Below are 24,591 nucleotides of genomic sequence, written 5' to 3'. Positions count from 1 at the left end.
GTACAAAACACAAGTAATCAGGTGATACATGACATAAACTGGTGGAGCTTAGACAGCAACAAGTGTGTGGCTATCAGTAAGCTTACTCCCATTTAGCCACAGCAAGGGTTCACTAAACTTAAAGTTATTGTGAAGTGACATCCAAGATACATAAAGCTGACGTGTACTTTGGGAAAATAAATCCATTGAGACATTCTTAACAGGTCATTTAAATAACCACTAAAGCAGTGATGGTGAACCTATCAGGTGGCACGCAGCCATAGGTCGCCAGGGGAGGGGGCCGTTGGCGTCGGTCTGCAACAATGCAGAGTAGGCACCTGCCTGCCTAAACAGCAGGCGCCTAATCTTATTTCGTATCGGGAGGACCCGGAAGCAGGGGGAGGGATCTAGGAAGCAGCTCTCCTGTCCTCCCGCAAGCAGACAGTGTGGAGCGTTGCCGCGTGTTACCATGGCAACGTTCCACACAGCATTCTGCGCACAGGAGGACAGGAGAGCTGCAAACCCCCCCCCCCCCTCCTTCACCAAAGGTAAGAAGAAGGGAGAGGGGGATAAAGATTTTATTAATATATTTGCACCCCCCCCCCACACACACAGCACCCTACACACAGACACAGCACCCCACACACACAGCACCACCCACACACAGCACCTCCCACACACAGCACCTCCCACACACAGCACCCCCCCACACACAGCACCCTCTCACACACACAGCACCCCCCATACACTGCACCCCTCTCACACATACACAACACCCCTCTCACACACATTGCATCTCCCCCCACACACAGCACCCCCCACACACACAGCAGCCCCCTCACACACACAGCAGCCACCTCACACACACAGCACCTCCCCCACACACAACACCTCCCCCCCACACACAGCACCTCCCACACACAGCACCCCCTCTCACACACAGCACCTCCCGTCCACACACAGTTCCCCTCTAACACACACCGCACTTTAACCCCCCACACACAGCACCCTCACACACACAGCACCCCTCACACACACAGCACCCTTCACACACACAGCACCCCACTCACTCACACAGCACCCCTCTCACTCACACAGCACCCCTCTCACTCACACAGCACCCCTCTCACACACAGCACCTCCCCCCTTCCCACACAGAGCACGCCTCACAGACACAGCACCCCTCCACACACACAGAGCAACCCCCCTCACACACAGAGCAACCCCCCTCACACACAGAGCACCCCCTCACACACAGAAGCCCCTCACACACACAGCACCCCTCTCATCACACACACAGCACCCCTCTCTCACACACACAGCACCCCTCTCACACACACACAGCACCCCTCACACACACAAAACCCCTCTCACACACAGCAGCCCTCTCACACACATTACCCCTCTCACTCACACAGCACCCCTCTCACACACAGCACCTCCCCCCTCCCCACACACAGCACCCCTCTCACACATAGCATGCCTCACATACACAGCAACCCCCCTCACACACACACAGCACCCCCTCACACACACAGCACCCCCCTCACACACACAGCACCCCTCTCACACACACAGCACCCCTCTCACACACAGCACCCCTCACACACACACACAGCACCCCTCAGAGACGCACAGCACCCGTCACACACAGCCCGTACACACAAACACATACACTGCACCCCTCAATGCAGTATGTGTGTTTGTGTGTATGTATTCAGTAGACTGTGTGTATGTATTCATCAGTCTGTATGTACTCAGCAGTTTGTCTGTGTGTACTCAGCATTCTGTGTGTCTGTGTGTGTGTGTATTTTGCAATCTGTATGTGTGTTCAGCAGTGTATGTATTCAGCAGTCTGTATGTATTCAGCGGACTGTGTGTACGTATTCATCAGTCTGTGTGTATTCAGCAGAATGTGTGCATGTATGCAGCGGACTGTGCGTATGTATTCATCGGACTGTATGTGTGTCTGTGTGTGTATGTATTCATCAGTCGACATGTGAATGTGTTCAGCAGTCTGTGTGTATATATTTTATGTATGTATTGCATTTGTGGGAGATACTAATGTTATCTATAATTTAAATTTGTATTCCTGTGAGTTGTGTGTAGGCATGGCCCAAGTGCACTGCTTTGTCTGAGGGGCCCATAATGTTGTTAAGATGGCACTGGTGGGTGGGTGGGATGGAGGGCTGCGAGGGAGCACTGACTGATTGACGCCGCCTGATTGACGCCATTTCCTGTTTTTCGGCGGCATCAGCGAAGGGAGCAGTGCTGGAACCACACGTAAGTCTGTGCTCCCTCGCGCCCACACTCCCTCACAGCAGCGGGAAGGAATCGGATCCACCAGGTAGGGAGCCTGGGTGGACTTCAAACCCCCACCCACACCAAAAAAAAATTAAACATTATTTATGTGCTGGGAGGAAGAGGGGGATATACTGGGAGAGGGGGGATATGCTGGGGTAGTGAAGGGAAGATGCTGAGGGGAGAGAAGAGGAAAAAGAGGAGATGCTGCGGGGAGAGAAGAGGAGATGCTGCGGGGAGAGAAGGAGGGGAATCTGGGGAAGAGGAATACATTTTACATTTCATAACATATATATCTATTATATAATTACTTTCATTAGGATTTGTTGATTTACTACTCACCTCCTCTCCTGTGTGCCAGTAGGTGCATGGGTGTTACACTGTGCATTCCTGAAAACTGTCTTTGGATTTAGCCAGAATGTTTTGAAAGCAATGTTCCTGTATTGAATACAAAAAACAAAACCATTTTTAGAGGAGAATAAGCTCATTATAGTTTTAGTGAATTGCCATACTTTAATGCTATGTTATCCATCTAGATTAAACAGTACACACCACCACGCCAAATCTGACCCCATACATGTTTTTTTTTTTTTCTTTTTCTAATGTCTAATAAGACATAAATAGCTATTATTCTTTAATGGCATTAGTCCCATGCACAGAGTAGAATATTCACTGTTTACTTTAGATACTATGTTTTCGACTTATCCTACTGACTACAAAAACAAAAATGTTCCCTTCTGGAACTGTCAAATTATTTTCCTAGAACTGCTTCCACCACTTTAACTTCTACTGGAGTGAAAAGCTGTACACGCTTATGGGGAAGAAGATAATTAGCTGCCCTCGAGATTGCTGATATGAAGCAGTCAGGCAGGTCAGCCAAGTACATCTTGCAATTTGTGACATAATAAATTACTAGAACAATACCGGAAGCAGTCTTTGAACCTAATTAACATCCCACCAGATTAATGTCAGGTCTCGGAAAGCAGCTTTTTACAATGATACCTTATTTATTTAATTATAGGTTAGTGTATAACACTATAACACTGTCCTTGCTACAGCAATGAAACCTTTATTCCCACCAGCTTTTTATTGTGGGGTATCTCTTTTGTCTCCCTCTCTCTCTCTCTCTCTCTGTGTTTTGAGTAATCAATGCAGTGCTGAATGAGTTCATTTTAGTACACTCAATCATGACTCTAATGTGTGTAGCTTACGGGCGCAGGCATCAGTAATGTAAGAATGTTATATGACTTTAGTTTGGGCCATTTCATTAAATATTCATGGCATCAAAAAATGTGCATCAAAATAGACTCTGGGAGAATTACATTTATGTGCCTGCTTTTATGGCAGCTTCACATTTAAACCCATTTGTGTTAATACCAGTCTTTGCACGAGAAAAAAAAATTATGCAGCTGGGGAAGTTTTATGTATCTCCATTTTCCTAATGTTTGGTCAGTAGTTATGACTTACATATTTTAAGTGGGGCAAAAAAATAGTGGAATGATACCCACAGCCTCAAGAACGCACAGACTATAATTATTTCATTTTAATATTATAATGCAAAATAATAAGAAGCAGCGCCATTATTAAAGAAATATTGATATAAAAGTGAACTGTGTATGTATATTGCTTCTCATGATGATTTTAATATGATGCCTTTTACTCCACTGATCTATTAGCATTTCTATGCAAATACTGTATAAATTAACATAGGGGTTTTTGTCATTTTTACTGGAGATTTTCAGTTTTTGATTAAAATAGTTTCTCTGTTGCATTTAAAAAAAGCTATTCTGATCTTCACTTTTAAATATGTAAAATGTTATTTTGTTATGAGCGCTGTGCATTTTTTTTTTTTTTTTAAAACCCTGCTTGCATCAATTAAAGGACCACTATAGGCACCCAGACCACTTCAGTTCAATGAAGTGGTCTGGGTGCCAGGTCCATCTAGGGTTAACCCTGCAGCTGAAAACATAGTAGTTTCAGACAAACTGCTATTTTTACAATAGGGTTAATCCAGCCTCTCATTGACAGCCGCTAGAGGCACTTCCGCGCTTCTCACTGTGAAAATCACAGTGAGAAGACGCTGCCGTCCATAGGAAAGCATTGAGAAATGCTTTCCTATGGACTGACTCTTGCTGCGCATGTGCATTCGGCGGATTAGGTCGGAAGAGGGAGGGGAGCCGCACTGCCTGGTCCATGGGGCTGCACAAATCGAGGGGCCCACGGGGCAGCTGCTCTGGGGCCCACCAGGAGCAACTGGGCCCAGGGCAGTTGCCCAGTTTGCCCCACGTTAAAGACGGCGCATTGGCATGTGTGAAGCTACAACAATTACGTGGGTTCCTGGTAGATGACATTTTCAATGTCCAAGGTGCGTGTATATGGCTGAAGTATCCTGTCCTATACTTAAGGTATGGATCTGTGTTTTTCCCATTTTTTGCATCCTATTTCTTTTCAAAACTTGATGAAAAGGTTATTCTAAAACAGTTGTCCAATAATACAAGGCTAAATCCTCAAATAGTGAGATTACCAGGCTTATTCACTCAAGTGGAAATTCACAGTTAGTTTAAAATTTACGGTAAAAATAACTGAATTGGAAAGTCCTAGTCAGTTATGCGTTTAGTTTGGCTACTCTGGCCTTTAGTTTGAAATTCACTTTGAATTCTCACTTTAGTAAATAACCCTCTTAGTAAGTTATCATATGAGTTTAGGAAAAAGTCCAGCTCAACTATTTTTCTCTAGCTTGGATATTTTTTGCTTGGACTTTCAGCGCAACGCTCTGTATGAGTAAAAACCTAAAGTAATGTATTAATACATTTTCTCAGTAAAACATGCTTCAGTTTGCTACCATTGCTTTCACCTTTCAGGTTCCTCTGTTCATGTTAGTGAGAGATAGACAATCTTATGGATAGATAGACGATCTTACTGCTATGTAGTTATAGACATATTTATTAGTACCCAGAATATTGTCAAATATTACATATGAGATATCTATCTATCTATCTATCTATCTAGTCCAGATAAACTTTGCACTCATGCTATGTGTATTTTGTTGATGGGTGCTAAACATACTATTATTATTATTATTTTTAAAGTGCCAACAAATTCCACAGCGCTGTCAATGGGTGGACTAACAGACACAATTATACGAATACAAAAATTGTATCTGCGCTCACAGACTTTTGAAACAAGTTTTCTTTATTCCATCTTTGAAAAATTTAAAAAGAACAGTGTCAGTATTTTTAGTTCCAGCTCGGAACTTTCATCACTGGACTAATACGTTTACAATCTAGATGTTTAAAAGGACACCACTGCCCAAATAAATAAAATAATACAGACCGTTTGAAAAAAGCTATTTAGTAGATATACCCCCAATGAAAACATACATACATTTAATTGTAAATTTTTCATTGGTGGTATATCTTAAAACTGCTTTTTAAAGCTGCAGACCTCTTGTCTGCTGCCTTTGCAAGCCCTACCATTCTAACTCTGCCCAGACCTTCTGTGGCTGTCCAAATACAGACTTCCCAATAAAGCTCAATAAGAAGTATTTCTAGGCATGTGTTCTATGTAATTGCCTGCCTCTTGAGTTTATCTCCACTGCTGAGCTAAACAAACCAGAAAGCAAGAAGGTGCCAATTTCTATTACAATCTGCAATTTTTGTAAAATGAAAAAGAGGAAACAGTGTTCACACAAAACCTGCTTTATGTTTGTGGAGTGTTCCTTTAAGGCAGCTTGACCGTTCTATCGTGGATGTGACCTCAAATGTTGAAGTGTCAAAGAAACACAGGTCCATCTGTTCGCCTTCAAAACTGCAGGATAAAGGTTTTCATGGAAAGCAAGTTAAAAGACGGGTAACCACATAGCGAAAAGTAAAGCATTAAATTGACAAGCAGAGTGGGAGGTGGAGGTACATAGGTACCTTTTGTAAGGGATGTGATCTGAGCATCTATTCTTAAAAGTTTTACCCTATTGCGAAAACTACTCAACACATTATTAACTTGACTCGAAAATTTTGCAAATCGAAATTCAGATGGAAAATGTAGGTTAGAACCAATAAGACATGACTGTAGCTAAATTGGATGGAGATATTTGCCTAAATATACTAATTTTAGATAAAGTCTTTAACAGTGGTGCACTACATACCATGTATATTATTGTTTTAAGAATTTTAATTAAAGTTTACTACAATTCAACATTTAAAAAAAGAAAGCAGAGTTTACGTTTTTCTATTAAATCCAACATTTATTGTCATTGTTCATGCAATACTGTTTTTTAACCACTTAACATAACATTCACCATATTTTTCATTTTACAATAAGAACACATATATGTGTACTTGGTCACGTAATATACTGATTGTATTTATTCCTGTCTCCTACATTGTAGGTGAGCTGGAGAAAGCTGCTGAGCATTACGAGATATTTTATCATTTGACAGAAGGACGGATGTGGAAAGATGAGTCAGGCCGCACTCATAACTCAGTGGCTTGTGAGAACCTATGGAGAATATACAATTTGCTATCAGAGAAAATGCTCCAAGATAGAAAGTGCCAACAAGCCATCACAACTCTAATGAAAGCTCTTGATATGGCAAGAAAAGGTATGCAAAACCATCACTTCAGCAAGCTTTGGTTAAGATATCATTTAAGTCAAATTAATCATCATCAAAGTCCTCAGTTTCATAGCCAAATGTTTAGCAACACGGTAGCAAAACAGGAAATATGGTGACAAAGTAATAGCAAATGTAAAAACTAGAAGCAGAATTGAGCTATTGACCAATACAGTGTTACACCAAAACTGATTGTTCATTGGACACTAACAAAGGTTGACTGGTGTAACTAAGCCCAATCAGAATTGAGAAGAAATGCTGGAAGAATCCAGCTTTTGAATGAAAGTAGTATATAGATCAAGACATTAAGCATCATGTATGGAGAACTTCTCAAACAGCAGAGACAATACAACTGAACTTTGATAATGCTTCTCTATCTTATAAATTATTTTTCCACTATGTAAACCTGTTGTTGACGGGAATAGGTCTAATCTCTTATTCTGAGCAAATTTACAAAGCAACTACAAATAAACTTTTAATGCAATAGCATTGGAGATGTTATTGTCATGCTGTGAAGGAACAGTGAAGTTATGGAGCAGGGTGTGGAGCAGTTGTCCATTTTAAAAAATGTTTTAAATAATTTTGACTGTTTACTGTGGGAGTGCACTAAAGCACTTCTGGCACCATAGCCACTTTAATGGGCTGTAGTGCTAATGTTGTTTACAGTGTTACTTTAACCATTTTCATGTATGTTCCTCAACCAGGCCTATGCTTTTGTTTTTTGGGGGTATCCTGATCCCAATTAGTTTGGTGGCTTTGTGTGTGTTTTTCACAGATACACTGTTTAAATTAAGCCATCTAAGAGCCCATAATACTTTCTGGTCAGAGTAAGTCCTTTAATTGCAAGTTGGTTATATATCATCTTAAGATGACAAGACCACAATTCATCACCTCTCTAACTCCTAACACTAAATGCATGCCACTCTTAATTGAGAAGTAGGGCAGCTCTAATTATCTGGATTTGTATCTCTTCCTGAGTTACAGTAAGGGAAAAAAAGTATTTGATCCACTGCTGATTTTGAATGTCTGTCCAATGACAAAGAAATTATCAGTCTATAATTTTAATGGTAGGCGTATTTTAACAGTGAGAAAAAGAATAACAAAAAAAAGAAAAAAAATCCAGAAAACCACATGTCAAAAAAGTTATAAGTTGATTTGCATGTCAATGAGTGAAATAAGCATTTGATCCCCTATCAATCAGCAATATTTCTGGCTCTCATGTGTCTTTTATACAGGTAAAGAGCTAATATTAGGAGCACTCTCTAGGGAGTGCTCCTAAACTCAACTTGTTACCTGTATAAAATACACCTGTCCACAGAAGCAATCAATCAATCAATCAATCAAACAAACAGATTCCAAACTCTCCACCATGGCCAAGACCAAAGAGCTGTCCAAGGATGTCAGGGACAAGATTGTAGACCTACACAAGGATGGAATGGACTACAAGACCATCACCAACCAGCTTGGCGAGAAGGTGACAACAGTTGGTGCGATTATTCGCAAATGGAAGAAACGCAAAATAACTGTCAGTCTTCCTCGGTCTGGTGCTCAATGCAAGATCTGACCTCATGGAGTTTCAATGATCATGAGAACGGTGAGGAAACAGCCCATAACTACACAAGAGGATCTTGTTAACCTCTTAAGGACACAACTTATAAAATAAAAAGGAATCTTGACGGAATATTTCCGCCATGTGTCCTTAAGGGGTTAATGATCTAAAGGCAGCTGAGAAACAATTGGTATCACACTATGCCATGAAGGACTGAAATCCTGCAGCGCCCGCGAGGTCCCTCTGCTCAGAAAAGCACATGTACAGGCCTGTCTGAATTTTGCCAATGAACATCTGATTCAGAGGAGAACTGGGTGAAAGTGTTGTGGTTAGATGAGACCAAAATCGAGGTCTTTGGCATCAACTCAACTCACGTGTTTGGAGGAGGAGGATTGCTGCCTGTGACCCCAAGAAACCTGAAGGTTGAAACATTATGCTTTGGGGGTGTTTTTCTGCTAAGGGGACAGGACAGGAATTCTGAATCATAGGAAGATCAAGGGAGATATAAAAAAAGCTACTACTCGACCTCCAGAAAGTGTGGAAGGCAGATCTTCAGAAACTCAACTTGATCTAGGAGTTGTCCAGCAGAAGATTAAAGTAGTGGAGGAGAGTAAGAGGGAACAAGATGAACAGCTCCAGGATACCAGGACCCAAGTGAAGGAGCTTACCCAACAGGTGAAATAACTAAACCGAGCCGTGACCGCATTGGAATCACTGCACAGGCGCCGGAACATCCGGCTGCACGGAATACAGGAGAAGGTCAGTGGGGACGTGCCACTACCTTACTCCCAGAGGCTGTTTGCATTGATGGGCCTGAGAGGTGGCGCCGATCCCTCCATGCTGCTATCAGCATTTAGAGTGCGCAAAGCAGCTATGGCTCCAACTGAAGCCCCCAGAGACACAATTATTGTAACTAGAGACATAGCGGTTCGCTCCGCCATCATGGCACGCTCCAGAGAGATGGGAAACATAATATTTGAAGGCAGTTCAGTAACACTTTTCGGAGACCTACCCTTTGCTGTCCTCGTGGAGAAACGCAAGCTGGCCCAGGCTGCCAAGAAGCTAAGAGATAACTCTTTCAGGTACCATTGGGGTATGGATGGTGCACTTGTGATCCCACAAGGAGAAGCAGTGCTTACCCTATGCTCGGATAAAGACCCGGGGATACTATGGCAGAGGATGAACCTACTGATTTCCCAACCGGAGGGGGGAGGAACACACCACAAAGAAACCCGGGGAAGGCACATTTCTGACCTCCACTAAGCTACCCAAGGCTACAGCATTTCGCAGGGGACCCTCCACTTAAGTATCAGACCAATGTATTTCCCTCCCTTCCAACTGCCTATATGTCTATGCAGCTCCTGCCATTAAAGTAGGAGATCACCCTTACCATGTGTTAACTGAGGCCTATAACATGATGAACATATGAGCTTGATGATTTTGGTTTGTGATAAATATGTTTTGAGTAACACCTATGTAAAATTACAAACATGTGCAGTGCTTTGCCGCTATAGTTACCTTATGTTTATGTAATTGATATTTCATACATTGACAGGGATGTATGCTTATGTGTACAAACCCAAATAAAAATCAAATTGAAAAAAAATATATATATACTACTATAAAATTATAAACTGATCATTTCTTTATCAGTGGGCAAATGTTCAAAATGAGCAGGGAATCAATTACTTTTTTCCCTCACTGTACATAGTTGCATACTTACACAGGCTGAAAAGAGACATGTGTTCATCAAGTTTAGCCTTTCTCACATGTTTTTTACTGTTGATCTAAAAGAAGGCAAAAAAACAAACAAACAAACAAACAAACAAAAAAAAAATAAAACACTTTAAGCACTTCCAATTTTGCAACAAACTAGGGGGAAAAAATCCTTCTTAACCCCAGAATGGCAGTCAGATTTATCCTTGGATCAAGAAATTATTACTCAACAATTTAAAAATGATATCCTTGAATATTATATTTTTTAAGTATGCACCCAGTTGCTGTTTAAACATCTGTATGGACTCTGATAAAACCACTTCTTCAGGCAGAGAATTCCACATCCTTATTGTTCTTTCGGTAAAAAAACAACAACTTTTATTTGCCTTAGCCTAAATCTTCTTTCTTCCAGTCTAAACACGTGACCTTGTGCCCTATGTATAGTCCTGTTTGTGAATAGACATCCAGACAATGGCTTTTATTGGCCCTGGATATATTTTTATATTTTATTTTATCCCCTCTGAGGTGCCGTTTTTGTAGAATTTTTAAGAGGTTTAAATTTGGTAACATTTCTTCATAGCTAAAAATGTTCTAGTGCTTTTATTTATTTTTTTAGCCTACCTCTGCACTTTTTCTAGTCCCATAATATCCTTCTTTAGAACATGTGCACAAAATTGCACTGCATGTTCAATGTGTGGTCTTATCATTGATTTATAAAGAGGCAAAATAATATTCTCATCCCGAGAATTAATGCCCCTTTTTGTACATGACAATACCTTACTGGCCTTAGCCACTGCTGATTGACAGTGCACATTGTTGCCTAGTTTGTTGTCTATAACAATGCCCAAATCTTTCTTGTGTGTTGTTATTCCTAATTCACTACCATTTAGGGTATAAATTGCTTGCCCATTCTTACCCCAAAGTGAATGACTTTACATTTCATCTGCCATTTGTGTGCCCAGTCCTCCAGTCTATTTAAATCCATATGCAGCAAAGTAATATCATGCCCACATTTTTATTACATTATAGAGTTTTGTGTCATCTGAAAACACTGAAACATGACATTAAGTGCTTATTTCAAGATCATTATAAAAAATTTAAATAGACGCTGTCCCAGAACAGAACTCTGAGGGACACCATTTACCACTTTTGACCAACTTGAAAATGTACCATTAATGACAACTCTCTGCACTCCATTTTATAGCCAATATTATACCCAAGAACAAGAATTTCCCAAGGTTAAAATCACCAAGTCCTTAAAAAAATGTAATCTTGAATCATTTCTAAATGACATCAAGAACCTCCCATGGCACAGATTAAACCTAAATCTAGACTGTGCAGTTGAATTTGCAGTCCGAACTCCTAAAAGTTTGGAATTTGCATGCCCTGCTGCGTAAGGTGAGAGAAAAAGGGGCATATATGAATTGGATCACAGCTGACCTCATTCAAATGTGGTTCGGGATTCATTGCGGTCAAGGTTCAAGCGTACTGGCTCTATGAACGATCACTGTGCATATAGACAATGGCGAAATATATGCACAAACAAACAAAATTGTCCAAGGCCCATTATTTCTGTGAAAATCTGAACAATAAAATTTCAAACCTTAAAAACTTTTGGAAAGTCATAAATAACTTACAAACTCCCCCAATCCACTCCTAACCCTCCACTGTCAAAGTGGACAACCAAACCCTGCAACTTCCCTTAGATGTAGCAAATGCCTTTAACAATTATTTTGTTGGATGCTCCACCAGCCTGTTTGCCAAGCTAATAAATGACACTCATCCTGAAACTACAAATGTGGCTCAGGCCTCACTAAATTTACAAAGACCCAATATAGACAAGTTCAATTTCAAACCTGTACCTATTAGTGTCATTAAGAAACACCTTAATAATCTAAAAATAAAAAAACAGTCTGGACCTGATCCAATCCCAGCTATGCTGTTGACGCTTAGTGCACCTGCTGAACCTGTCACAACCCTAATTAATGAATCATTGGTGTCTGGATACATACCCAAACTTTGGAAGACTGCAAGAGTAGTGCCTATCCATAAAAGTGGTGAAACTACTTTGGTTTCTAACTATCGCCCAATATCATTGCTCCCAGTATTGTCAAAAATCTTTCATCTTTCAAAATGCATCCATACGCAACTATGTGAACATTACCAACAATCTATCTGACCCCTGATGAATCAGGTTTTCGCCCGAATCACTCCACTACAACTGCCTCTTAAAAGTTTGCAATGACATCCAAACTGGCATGGAACAAGGAGACCTAACTGGAGCTATTTTCATTGATTTTGCAAAGGCCTTTGACACAATAGACCACGACATTCTACTGCACAAACTAAAAAACTCAGTTATTGGTGATCGTCCACTAACCTGGTTTCGATCATATTTATCGGATCGATCACAATATGTGTCCATTTCTGACAGCAACTCCCTACCTCTCCCAGTCACGTGTGGTGTTCCCAAAGGTTCCATTCTTGGCCCCCTACTATTCACATTTTTTCTTAATGATCTGCCTAATGTCTGCAAATCCTCAAATGTACACATGTACACAGACGACACAGAAATCTATGCAAGCAAATCCGATCTACCGCAGCTTGAGGCTGTGCTCCAAGACCAGTTCACAGAGGTAGAAAAGTGGATCACATAAAACAAACTCTTACTAAACACTGACAAAACTGTCACAATGATTTTTGGAACAGTACCTAAATTACACAAATTACAAAATTCCCATCTATGCAACAAAACAAAATCAAAAAGCACACTGACTGCAGTCCACTCTTTCAAATACTTGGGTATGTTGTTAGACCCCAATCTATCTTTCGGCCCCCAACATCGGTAAACTTGCATCTAAACTTGATCCAAAACTAGGTGCCCTGTACAGAAAAAAATCCTGCCTAAGCCCTACAGTAAAGGAAAAGATTGTACAGCAAATGCTGATGCCAATCATTGATTATGGGGATGTAGCATATGCACCTGCACCACAAAGCCATCTTAATAAACTTAATAGATTGTATAACTCGTTCTGCCGATTTGTACTACAATGTAATTACATGACCCACCATTGTGACATGCTAAAAGAGCTAAACTAGCTGTCGCTGGAATTCGGATGCACCTTTCATCTTTCCAGCCTTGTGTTTAAGAGCTTTGCTGGGAAGCTCCCACTCTACCCGAGCAGAATACTCTCCTCGGCTGTTCCCACCTCCTATAACCTCCGATCCAGTACCAGCACTTTGTTTAGTCTACCTCAATACAAAAAGAAAGCGGCTTGATACTTCTTTTCCTTCAGAGTACCGCAATTGTGGAACGACCTCTCGTACACTTTCAGATCCTCCCCAGGCCTAAAATACTTTAAGAGATCCCACTCTACATATCTCAAAAGAGAATTTACCTGTCATAGCTGATTATATATTTCCTACCTGTTTATGTAAAATGTTGTATATATTGTGTATTAATATTGTTTTTGTATTTTATTGTACCCTATTTTATCAATGCAATGTTTTGTGGACCCAGGACATATTTGAAAACGAGAGAAAACTCAATGTATCTTTCCTGGTAAAATATTTTATAAATAAAGAAATAATAAATAAATAATTTAGTTTGGCATGATGTACAGTGCCTTGCAAAAGTATTCACTTCCCTTGACTTTTTACCTATTTTGTTACATTACAACCTTAAGTTCAATGTTTTATTAATCTGAATTTTATGTGATGGATCAGAACACAATAGTCTAAGTTGGTGAAGTAAAATGAGAAAAATATATACATAAAACTATTTTTTAGAAATAGAAAACAGAAAATTGGCATTTGCGTATGTATTCACCCCCTTTGTTATGAAGCCCATAAAAAGCTCTGGTGCAACCAATTACCTTCAGAAGTCACATAATTAGTGAAATGATATCCACCTGTGTGCAATCTAAGTGTCACATGATCTGTCATTAAATATACACACCATATTTGAAAGGCCCCAGAGGCTGCAACACCTAAGCAAGATGCACCATCAACCAAACACTGCCATGAAGACCAAGTAACTCTCCAAACAAGTAAGGGACAATGTTGTTGAGAAGTACAAGTCAGGGTTAGGTTATAAAAAAATATCCAAATCTTTGATGGTCCCCTGGAGCACCATCAAATCTATCATAACCAAATGGAAAGAACATGGCACAACAGCAAACCTGCTAAGAGATGGCCGCTCAACAAAACTCACGGACCGAGCAAGGAGGGAATTAATCAGAGAGGCAGCACAGAGACCTAAGGTAACCCTAGAGGAGCTCCAGAGTTTCACAGCAGAGACTGGAGTAACTGTACATAGGACGACAATAAGCTGTACGCTCCATAGAGTTGGGCTTTATGGCAGAGTGGCCAGAAGAAAGCCATCTCTTTCAGCAAAAAACAAAATGGCACATTTGCGAAAAGGCATGTGGAAGACTCCCAAAATGTATGAAGGAAGGTGCTTTGGTCTGATGAGACTAAAATTGAACTTTTTGGCCATCAAAGAAAACGCGATGTCTGACGCAAACCCAACACATCCCATCACCCAAAGAACACCATCCCCACAGTGAAACATGGTGGTGGCAACATCATGCTGTGGGGATGTTTTCAAGCAGCCAGGACTGGAAACTGGTCAGAGTTGAGGGAAAGATGGATGGTGCTAAATATAGGGATATTCTTGAGCAAAACCTGTACCCCTCTGTGCGTGATTTGAGGCTAGGACGGAGGTTCACCTTCCAGCAGGACAATGTCCCCAAACACACTGCTAAAGCAACACTTGAGTGGTTTAAGGGGAAACATGTAAATGTGTTGGAATGGCCTAGTCAAAGCCCAAACCTCAATCCAATAGAAAATCTGTGGTCAGTCTTAAAGATTGCTGTTCACAAGCGCAAACTATCCAACTTGAAGGAGCTGGAGCAGTTTTGCAAGGAGGAATGGGCAAAAAGAAGTGGCAAGCTCATAGAGACTTATCCAAAGCGACTTGGAGCTGTGATTGCCGCAAAAGGTGGCTCTACACAGTATTGACTTTACGGGGGTGAATGGTTATGCACATTGACCTTTTCTGTTATTTTGTCCTGTTTGTTGTGTGCTTCACAATAATAAAAAAAAAAAACATCTTCAAAGTTGTGGGCATGGTCTGTAAATTAAATGATGCAAATCCTCAAACAATCCATGTTAATTCCAGTATATTATCACTTAATAACCTTTCAAACACTTCCCGAGCCACAGAAGTTAAGTTCACAGGTCTTTCATTTCCAGGCAAGGATTTTAAACCCTTTTTTGAATGTAGGAACCACATTTGCCTTCCTCCAATCATCTGGTGCAATTACTGGAAGAAAAGAATCTTAAAAGATTAAAAACAGAGATTAACTTATTTCCACACTTAGTTCCTTAAATACTCATGGGTAAACACCATCAGGCTCTGGAGCTTTATTTTTTATTAACTTTCTTTAGTTGCTGCAGCACCTGGTCTTGAGTCATCCAATCACAATTTTTCTGAAAATATTTTGCAGCAATCATTTGCATATCTCTAAGCTGTTGTATACAGCAAGAATAAACTTCAAGGAATCATGTTTAAAATGGGTTATAGAGGCAAAAAGGTGATTCTTTGTTAAACTAATTTGCATATGTCTACCCAGAATCCCTTGTGGTAGTAACATTACAGCAAATTGTAGATTATGCTAACGCAGTGTAGCTATAATCTTAATTTTAGTAATGACAGGAGGCGAATATTTGCATAACTCTTTACTGAAAATCTCCAGCAGCACAGTAACAAACAACCAATCAGAAAAAATGAGGATGTTACACAAAAGACCATGCTCTTTCTTCGTAGCGACAATAAACAGGTAACAAATACATAAACTATGAACAACAAACGAATGGCAGAGTTACAAATAATCAATGCTGAATTCCATAGATCAAGAAGGGGAAATAGCCGAAGAAGTTTGTAACTGTATCCTTGACTCCAGAAGAGAAACAATTACACTGAAAGAAAAAGAAAAAAGTGAAAGGCATCTGAAATGGCCAAGTATCCGCATATATTCAACAACTACAAAGTCTTATGAACATATTAACAACATACATTCGAGTGCACATTATCTGCTTACTATAGAACCTTGACCTTACATTATTATAGTACAGCACACAAACCCTGGTACATTCCATACAGAAAAAGGGAGGGAAGAGAAATACGGGAAGGATATATTCGTCTCCTGTCTTTACTAAAATTAAGATTATAGGTACCCTACGTTAGCATTTTTAATGCTGATTAAGAAGAGAAAAATAAGCATGAGTAATTTGGCGAAAGTAGAATACTCTAAAGGTACTCTCACGTGTCCAATCCGCGCAACGCATGATGTCCGAAATAAAAGGGTAAAGAGAGATCGACCCGGATTATCAGGCCAATCCCTAAAGAAACGCAGGACCACTTCTACGTCCCAGAGGCGAGAATATTTAGGAGCTGGAGGTCTACATAACTTAGCTCCCCGCAACATACAATATACCAGAGGATCTTGACCTACTGGGACGCCTTGTATGATAACATGTGCCGCAGAAATGGCTGAACTTATTACATTAAGGGAACAATACGATCGACCTTGGGAAAAAGCTGAGATAAATTGTTCATGATGATAGGGATAGGTGCAGTAAAGGGATCGGAATCCGTCTGTAGACACCAACGACTCCCAGAGGGCCATGCCGAGATGTATCATTTCCTGGTGCCAGGGGCCCAAGAGTCCCATAAAAGGTCCTTAGCTGCTTGCGATAGGCCCAGGACTGATTAGGATCTCTGGAAATCGTCCAGGCCACTAGAACGAGCTTCTATTCCAGGATGAGGGATGAAGTTCTCCCCTCTGTCCTATCAGAATTAGAGGAAAGGATGGGGGAAGAAGTGGGTGATCTCGGGACATCTCCAATAGGTCCGAGAACCATGCTTGACTCTGAAAGAGAGGAGCTATGAGGAGGAGTTAAGCTTTGCCAAAGTCCCCCTGTACAGGAAACCGTGCAGTGAGCCCCACAGCCCCAGAGGCTGGCATCTGATTCCACAATGAAAACTGGAGAGGAGCCAAAGATCGCTTCGCCCTTCCAGGCTTTCATGTGTAGGAGCCACTAGTGGAGCTCTGTCCTCATGTCTGCTGAAAGTGATATACAGTGGTCGTAGGACTTTCCGGAATGTAGGCCGTTCACTTTCAGGCATTGCCTCACCCTGTAGTGTAGGGCACCCGGAAATATCGCCTGAATTGAGGACGACAAAAGATCCACTATATGGGCGAGCAATCGGAGGGGAATTGTGTCCATACGAAGAACCCGTCTCCTCTCTTTCCGGATGGATGTAATCTTTGTGGCCGGAAGGCGAGGAACTGGAACGTCTGAGAGGGGGAGAGTGCCTACTTCTGTCTGTTCACTACGAAACCCAAATATTCCATAAAGCGAATGACAAATTTTGTTTGCAATCGTAGCCAGGACGCGAATACGCAGATTAGCAAATCGCCCAGGTATACGAGACACCGCATGCCTTCGGATGGAATGTGAGCCATCACCTGTTTCAGTAGCTTCGTGAAACACCACGTAGCTGAACTGAGACCGAAGGGCAGACATGTGAACTGGCATGCTCGTCCTCTCCATAGGAAAATGGAGAAAGCGTCAACATTCCCAAGTGATCAGCACCGATAGGTGCGCGTCCTCCAGATCCAGTCAGGTGAACCAGTCGTTTTCGAGGAGGAAGTCCTGAAGTAGATGTATCCATTCCATTTTGAAATGTCTGTAAACTACGTATTAGTTGAGGTTCTGGAGATTTATATCCGGTAGGTAGTCCCCTGTTTTCTTCTTGCCTATAAATATGTTGATGAAGAAAGCGTCCACATCCTGTGCGTATTGCACCGCGCCTTTGCCAAACAGGGAACGGATCTCTTCGTCCACAAGAAGGTCATGCTCCCGTGACGTGTAATGGAGGTGGAGGAGAGGTTTTGATCGGTTGGAAGGCGAACTCTATGATGTAACTCTGTAAAGTTTGTAAAATCCATGAGTCTCCTGATATTGCTCTCCAGTTCTAACGAAAAAAGACAGGTTGCCAGCAGTACAGTTGGAAATAGGTGGGCCAGAAATAGGACTCGCCTGTAGAGAAACGTCCACGACCTCTGCTTCTAGTTCCTCTTGCTCTGTCTGAGCCTCTGTAGTATGAGGACCTCTGTGTAGTGGTCGGTGTGACTAAAGCAACTTCGCCATTGGGTCTTGGAGGGGACTACTGGCCAGCCTTTTACCCTGTGACTATGGCCAGTTTAATTTTATTTGGCTAATTGTTCCTATTGGCACTTTAAACGTTGGTTCTTTGAACTCCCGAACAGTCGAAGTGGCCGCCATTCGACATTCAAACACGTGGTGGCGGCCATCTTGTTCGCATGGACTAAAACCACGAATAGACTTAAGGGGGACTCAGCCGCGAATGCCCTGGAACTATTTTCGGCATAAAAACCTTATGGTTCTCAGTCGTCCTCCAGCAGCACTTAGCCACAAATCTATGGAACTGTTTTGGGCATGAAATCCTGGGTTTGCCTGGGCAAAAATATGACTTTTATAAAATTACTGAACCCCTGATCTGAGCTAGTTTTTGGATATGTTGTTCACCCAGATCAGAGCTATCAGGGGATGTAAAATTTATGGGGATATGTTATGTTTTGGGGTGTTTTCTAGTCTTTGTATAAATGTGTGTTTTTTCTGCCTGTGGATAATTAGGTTTATGCATTAACTACCTTAATTATATCACAGGTATCGCGGAGGTATTGTGTGGTGTATGGGAGAGTGTCAGTCATTGTTACACTGGTTTTATTGGTCTGTACAGTTTGCAATGCGGTGCTCCATCAGGTCCAGGGGGTGTGCCTCTGGCCTGAGGAATTGTATATAAAGCCAACCTGTACCAATAAAGCTTCAGACTTGTTCTACCCTTCATGAATCTTGGCTCATGTTTGGAGGATTGGAGAACTACCTATACTCTGGGGATTGGTATAATCACTACACTCCCCTGAGTACAATCACTAGGCTCTTGTTAGAGCTGTTCCTGTTCCTGCTCTCTGGACTAAGAGAGGGCTACCTACTGGAAGCTAGATCCTGGTCTTGGGTCCAGAGTGGGTGGAGGACGGCGAGACCCCAACCAAGCTGCGGCGGTTCGTGGGGTCTGCGGTGGTTATGGTGTTCCAGCACAGTGCTTATGGTACTTGTCAGTACTAGAAAGCAGTGATTGAAGTGCGGCATTGGCATTGCCTAGCAGGCAGATTGAACATTGGGCCCATTCTCGGAAAGCGTTAGAGTCAAGCTGTGTATCCTTGGTTAGAGCTAGGTCAGCAAAGTAAAGCATTTTTGCTATAGGGCCAATGAGATCCAGCAATTTGTCTTGCATGGCTTTAAGACCCTTTTCAATGCTTTTCCGTGGGTCCCAGCCTGACCGAGACCTAAAGACCACTACAGTGGAGTCAAACTCTGGTGTAATGGCCACTTTGTCAGGCAATAGTGGTCTTGGGCATTCGGCTCTGAGACGTACCCCGAACCTTTTTCTCCATGGGTTTACGGAGCCAGTAATATACGAACCAAGCCAGATGATCTGGGAGGCTCCATTCCAATGACCTCAAATGTCTAATAGTGCGAAGGGTCGAATAGTGGGATCCCTTGCTCATCTAGAAAGAGTCAGTCTTCTTGCACCGTGGGCACGAGGCGACTCAGGTTGTCCTTGAGAAGACCTTCAATACTGTTTCTCAGACATATTTAGAAGACATCTGAGGCAAATTCTTTGATCCTCCAGATGTAGGAAATGTGGTTCACCACAGCTGGACCAGGAACCAGACAGAGATAGAACTTATATGCAAAACACCTTTATTATAAATAGCAAATAAAGAAATAACCAAAAGCAAAGTCCAGGAGGCAAGCAGGGATCAGGCACCAGAGCGGGTAGTCAGACGAGCCAGGATAAGGAGAATGGAGAGCAGCGGAGTCAGGAACAAGGCCAGAAGTCAGGAACCAGAAACACACAGGAAACAGGGAGCCTTCTGGGAAACAGGAAACCACACAAGGGCAAGGAGGCACTGGGACTTGCTGCTTAAATAGGCTGCACTGAATAGCAGCAGGGCTGGTTACTACAATCAGGTGAGTAACCGTGGCAACATTAATGACGGAGCTGATCGTTAAAATCAGCTGAAAGCTCAGACACAGAGATATCAAGGGTTGCTGTTTAAAACAGTATGCAGTGCACGTAACAAGCAACTGATAGTCCTGCATCATATGGGGACTTATCCCAGTAGGATCTGCATCACATCAGTATGTGTTTAGCTGGGGGGTCAGCCAGGTGGTGTGCCTTGATAAACAAGAGGACACCCACGTCAGTAGATAATATACTTGGCACAATATGGGAATGATATGATTAACTGGGGGCTCATCCCAGATGGTGTACCATGAAAACCCAGTGGACACCCACATCAGTAATTGTACACTTGGTACAGTATATAAGATATCCCTATTAAAGAGTAGTAGTGATTGCCTTTATACAGTATATAATGCACTCAATCCAGAAATTACCCATACATCTTATGTCCAATACTGTTTTGATAGCCTTGTATCAACTGAAGAAATGACAGGCAGTGTGAACAATCCAGCAATGTGAAGTAAGTCCGGATCGAGTGAATCCCGATCTGGAAGGAAGATCTGAGGCAATCAGTAGGAGAAGAGGCAGAGGAACAAGTCCACGAGGTGCCAGACTCCTGGTACAACTGGGGCTCGCCCAGAACCCAGGTAGCAGGCAATGTGTAGTGAGTGTAGTAGGTGCCAGTGAAAGAGGGCTCACCCTCTAGTGGTCCCCTGAGCGAAATGGGAGACATAATAGTCTCATAAAATTGGGGTTCACCCAATAAGACCTTTTTCATGGGGTTCGGTACCTGAGAAGGGTTCACCTTCTAAACAGACGTTCGGAGGTGTGTAATTATATTGGGGCTCGCTCCATTGTACTCAAGAGCTGTACCTCCTTGGTCAGCCAGAGTATTCAGCCCAATCACATAGGTATCAATATTGCAAGTAAGGTACCATATCTTTGTAAAGTCTGCTCTGGCAGAGCTATACATAGTAATCTGGGGACTCACCCCAGGTGGCGTGCCGTTAAAACCCAGACGACACCCACATAGTAGTAATATACACTTGGCACAGTACAGAATAATCCCTGTGGATGAACAGGTCTGTATTAATTTATTGGCATTGTCTTTTAGACAGCCGTATGTAGAAAATCCATATATATGCTACACTTATGTTAATTGAATTCCAAGTATAAACATGTATAATCCTTTGTGCAAGCAGATTCAAATAGTCTTAGTAAGCAGTACTTTCCACAATAGGTATACTTGGTTGTGAAATCTGTATCCTCAGAGTCCAGACCGAGTGAATCTCGACGCGCAAAATCTGTGAAGAGTAGAGAGAGAGTAAAACAGACCTGAGGAGAGCAGTCAGAGGCTAGTGGAGAATGGAAAGAAAACTAATAAAGCACAAAATCGGTAGAAGGTACAGATGTGGGGAGACAGGCAGGGAATCAATCTAAATAAATCAAAGTAACTAAAATAAGGCTAAAATTACACAGTGGAATCAATAAAGTATAGGGAGAACAAAATACTCTGACCTGTGCACTTGGCTGGAGCAGCAAAGAAAGAGGAAGGGTGTGGTCTTACACGGCCTTTTGTGTAACATCCTCCTTTTTTCTGATTGGTTGTTCTGTGCTGCTGGAGAATTTCAGAAAAGAGAGTTATGCAAATATGAAGCCTCCAGTCATGTGGTAACATTTGAGATTTCTATGGAATAAACAAGTATTATGGCTTGACTGGTGTCTGCAGATCTGTGTTTTACAATGTATTGACTATCCACTTATTTATTTAAGAAATGTAAAAAAAGTATTGTTATTAAAAAAGTGCATGGCGTCCCTGCCCAAAAGGCAGCCACCCACCAGGTCTAATGTCATATCTTGCTGAGTGGCAGAAACAAGGCATTCTTAATCAAATAGTGTTTTCAGATACCCACATAAAAGGTGGTAACGCCTGTAGCTGCTTTCTGGATAGGCACAGCAATAGTACAACCCCACAAGTCGTATTTTTCACAAAAAGTATAATTAATAGGAAAAATTAGTTTTCAATTCATGTTCAACTGGCATATGTATAATTGGTGGTAACATTGAATCAAATGATTTTGATCTAGAAGAAGAAGACAAAACTCTATACTATTATTGTGAAAGAAATTTAGAGTTGAGACACAGGCACTAACTTTCCATAGATGATTCAAAATTACATTTGTAAATGCTGTATTTGAATTATATTGATCATATTCAACACATGAGCATGTTTCATTCAGTACTGTCACAATTTTCTGCTTTGCAAATTATATGTGTCATTTTTTCACTGGTACCAAAATAAAAATTGCAGCATGTTATGCAGTCTTGAACAGTGACATTTACAATGAATATGATCCTGAAAAATGGCTATAAAATATTACCTCTTGAGTGTCTCCTGCTAATATTGCATTGATTTTTGCCTTCAGGCATCCTTATTTGCTCATGATGGGACTCCAAATCCCACGGTCCTCTGTGTTAATGCATGGAAGCTCTGATTGGAAATTAATGAAGCAATGTTTGAAGGAAGAAATTGTGTTATGTTCAATTTGCCAATTTCATAATCTGTATTTGCAATTAATTTAACTGTCGTTATAGTATGATCACTTTCCGAAACCATTTGATATTGTTTTATTTTTTAAGATCCAAACATTATTGAGAAAACAAGTACATAACATATCACTCAGCAAGAATATACGCCCCCCCCCCCCCCCCGAATTTCACAGACAAAAATAAATGATACAAAAGAGAACAAAGAACAAAACATGTTAACAGTCCAAATCCAGCCATTCAACCCCTTATCAGGTTTATTCACTGATGTGTGAATTCAAAATTCATTTCAAATACATTTAACCCCTTAAGGACACATGACATATATATATATATATGGTTATATAGTAATAAGCAATCAGCCAGCGACCGCACACTGATATATATAATTATATAAATTATATATTTATATACTTCCTGATGTACCTATCTAGTGTCTAAATAAGTTGGCTAGTTCTGGAAGATTTTATGTTTTAGGTTTATGATTTTATGTTTGACTCCTAAAGTGAAGTCACGTATAGTCATTCTATTCAAAATGCATGGTAATGTTTGTTTTTGAATAGATTTAAAGATTAAGAATAGGTACAGATCCACTAATCTAATAACCCCCAATGGTGACATCATCGCTGGGAGGGCCATGGTGGCAGATAAGGGTAGATTTACTTACCTTAACCTGTCCCTCATGTGTCCGGCCATCTTGTTCGGTCTGCTCTGACGTTATTACTCTAATCTCCCGCATGCAAAACAGCGGGATTCTCCATAGACACAGCATATTCCCTGCAGTAGTCACTGGTAACAGCAGTCTGGAATGATACTTAGACTTCGCTCTGAGTCTAAGCAGGTCAGACAGAAGAGAAATACAAAGACAAAGTAGTCCTTACTTTGTCTCTGTATATCTCTTGACTGGGTTGGAATTTCAGAGAAGTTCCAGCACAGTCAAAATGAGTATTTCATAAAGATCGTATCTTTTTCAAATACAAATTTTTCGCTTTAACTGAAATACTTTTAGATGCGCTTGTAGGGTGGCGGTCATCTAAACAGCTAGAGGACACTATAGCATTAGGAATGCAAATTTGTGTTGCTAAATTAAAGTGTGTTAATTTAAATTAAAGTTGTTCATTGTGTGTACATTTGCAGAATCCTCATGGAATAAGGGTCTTTTTCTGAATTTTGTATGTCTATTTTATAACTGTTCTGCTGTGAAAAAAAATTGTATTTTATCTCTGCAGACACAAGTTAAATTAATTGAATTAATGGAATTAATTTACCAAAAATTTTAATATTGCATGAATCTACAGCCTTATGCTATATAACTAGTCCCTATTAATGCTGGATAATTGTACACAGGCCACAGATACAATAAAATGTTATGCACAGGCTCTTTGCAAAATAACGTTTTCAGTGGTCTGTATAGATTTGGTGTATTAAACACAGTAGCTCATAATTACTGTAAATTATGTTGCAATGCACTGTTCTCCCACATGTAATAAATGCTTCAGTAATTGCTTTTAGCTCATGGGCAATATACACCACATACCATCTTGGTTGGTTATAGGACCTATGATAATCATCTTCAGAATTTCAGCAGTCATATTTTAATACAAAATAGAATGCAGGTTAATGAGGGACACATTATTGATACTTTGTAGCTTTAGACCTACAGTTTACTTGCTGGAGTAAGTCTTTAAATTTAAGTCTAGCTCTTTAATAAAATTCATCAATTAGTCAATGGCCTCTACTGGTGCAGCCCAAAATACTTTAGGCCCAACC

General features: G+C 41.1%; 1 protein-coding gene across 1 annotated transcript in view; it reads left to right on the top strand.

Annotated features, from left to right (window-relative positions):
- Positions 1-24,591, top strand: part of TTC29 (tetratricopeptide repeat domain 29) — a 353,701-nt gene that overhangs the window by 132,971 nt on the left and 196,139 nt on the right. Inside the window, exon 6 of the mRNA XM_063460092.1 lies at positions 6,665-6,877. Coding sequence (XP_063316162.1) covers positions 6,665-6,877 — 213 coding nt within the window. The remainder of the gene's footprint in view (positions 1-6,664; positions 6,878-24,591) is intronic.

This window comes from Pelobates fuscus, chromosome 6 (genome assembly GCF_036172605.1).
Source record: "Pelobates fuscus isolate aPelFus1 chromosome 6, aPelFus1.pri, whole genome shotgun sequence".
Classification (NCBI taxonomy): Eukaryota; Metazoa; Chordata; class Amphibia; order Anura; family Pelobatidae; genus Pelobates; species Pelobates fuscus.
This window is presented reverse-complemented; position numbering and strand designations above follow the sequence as displayed.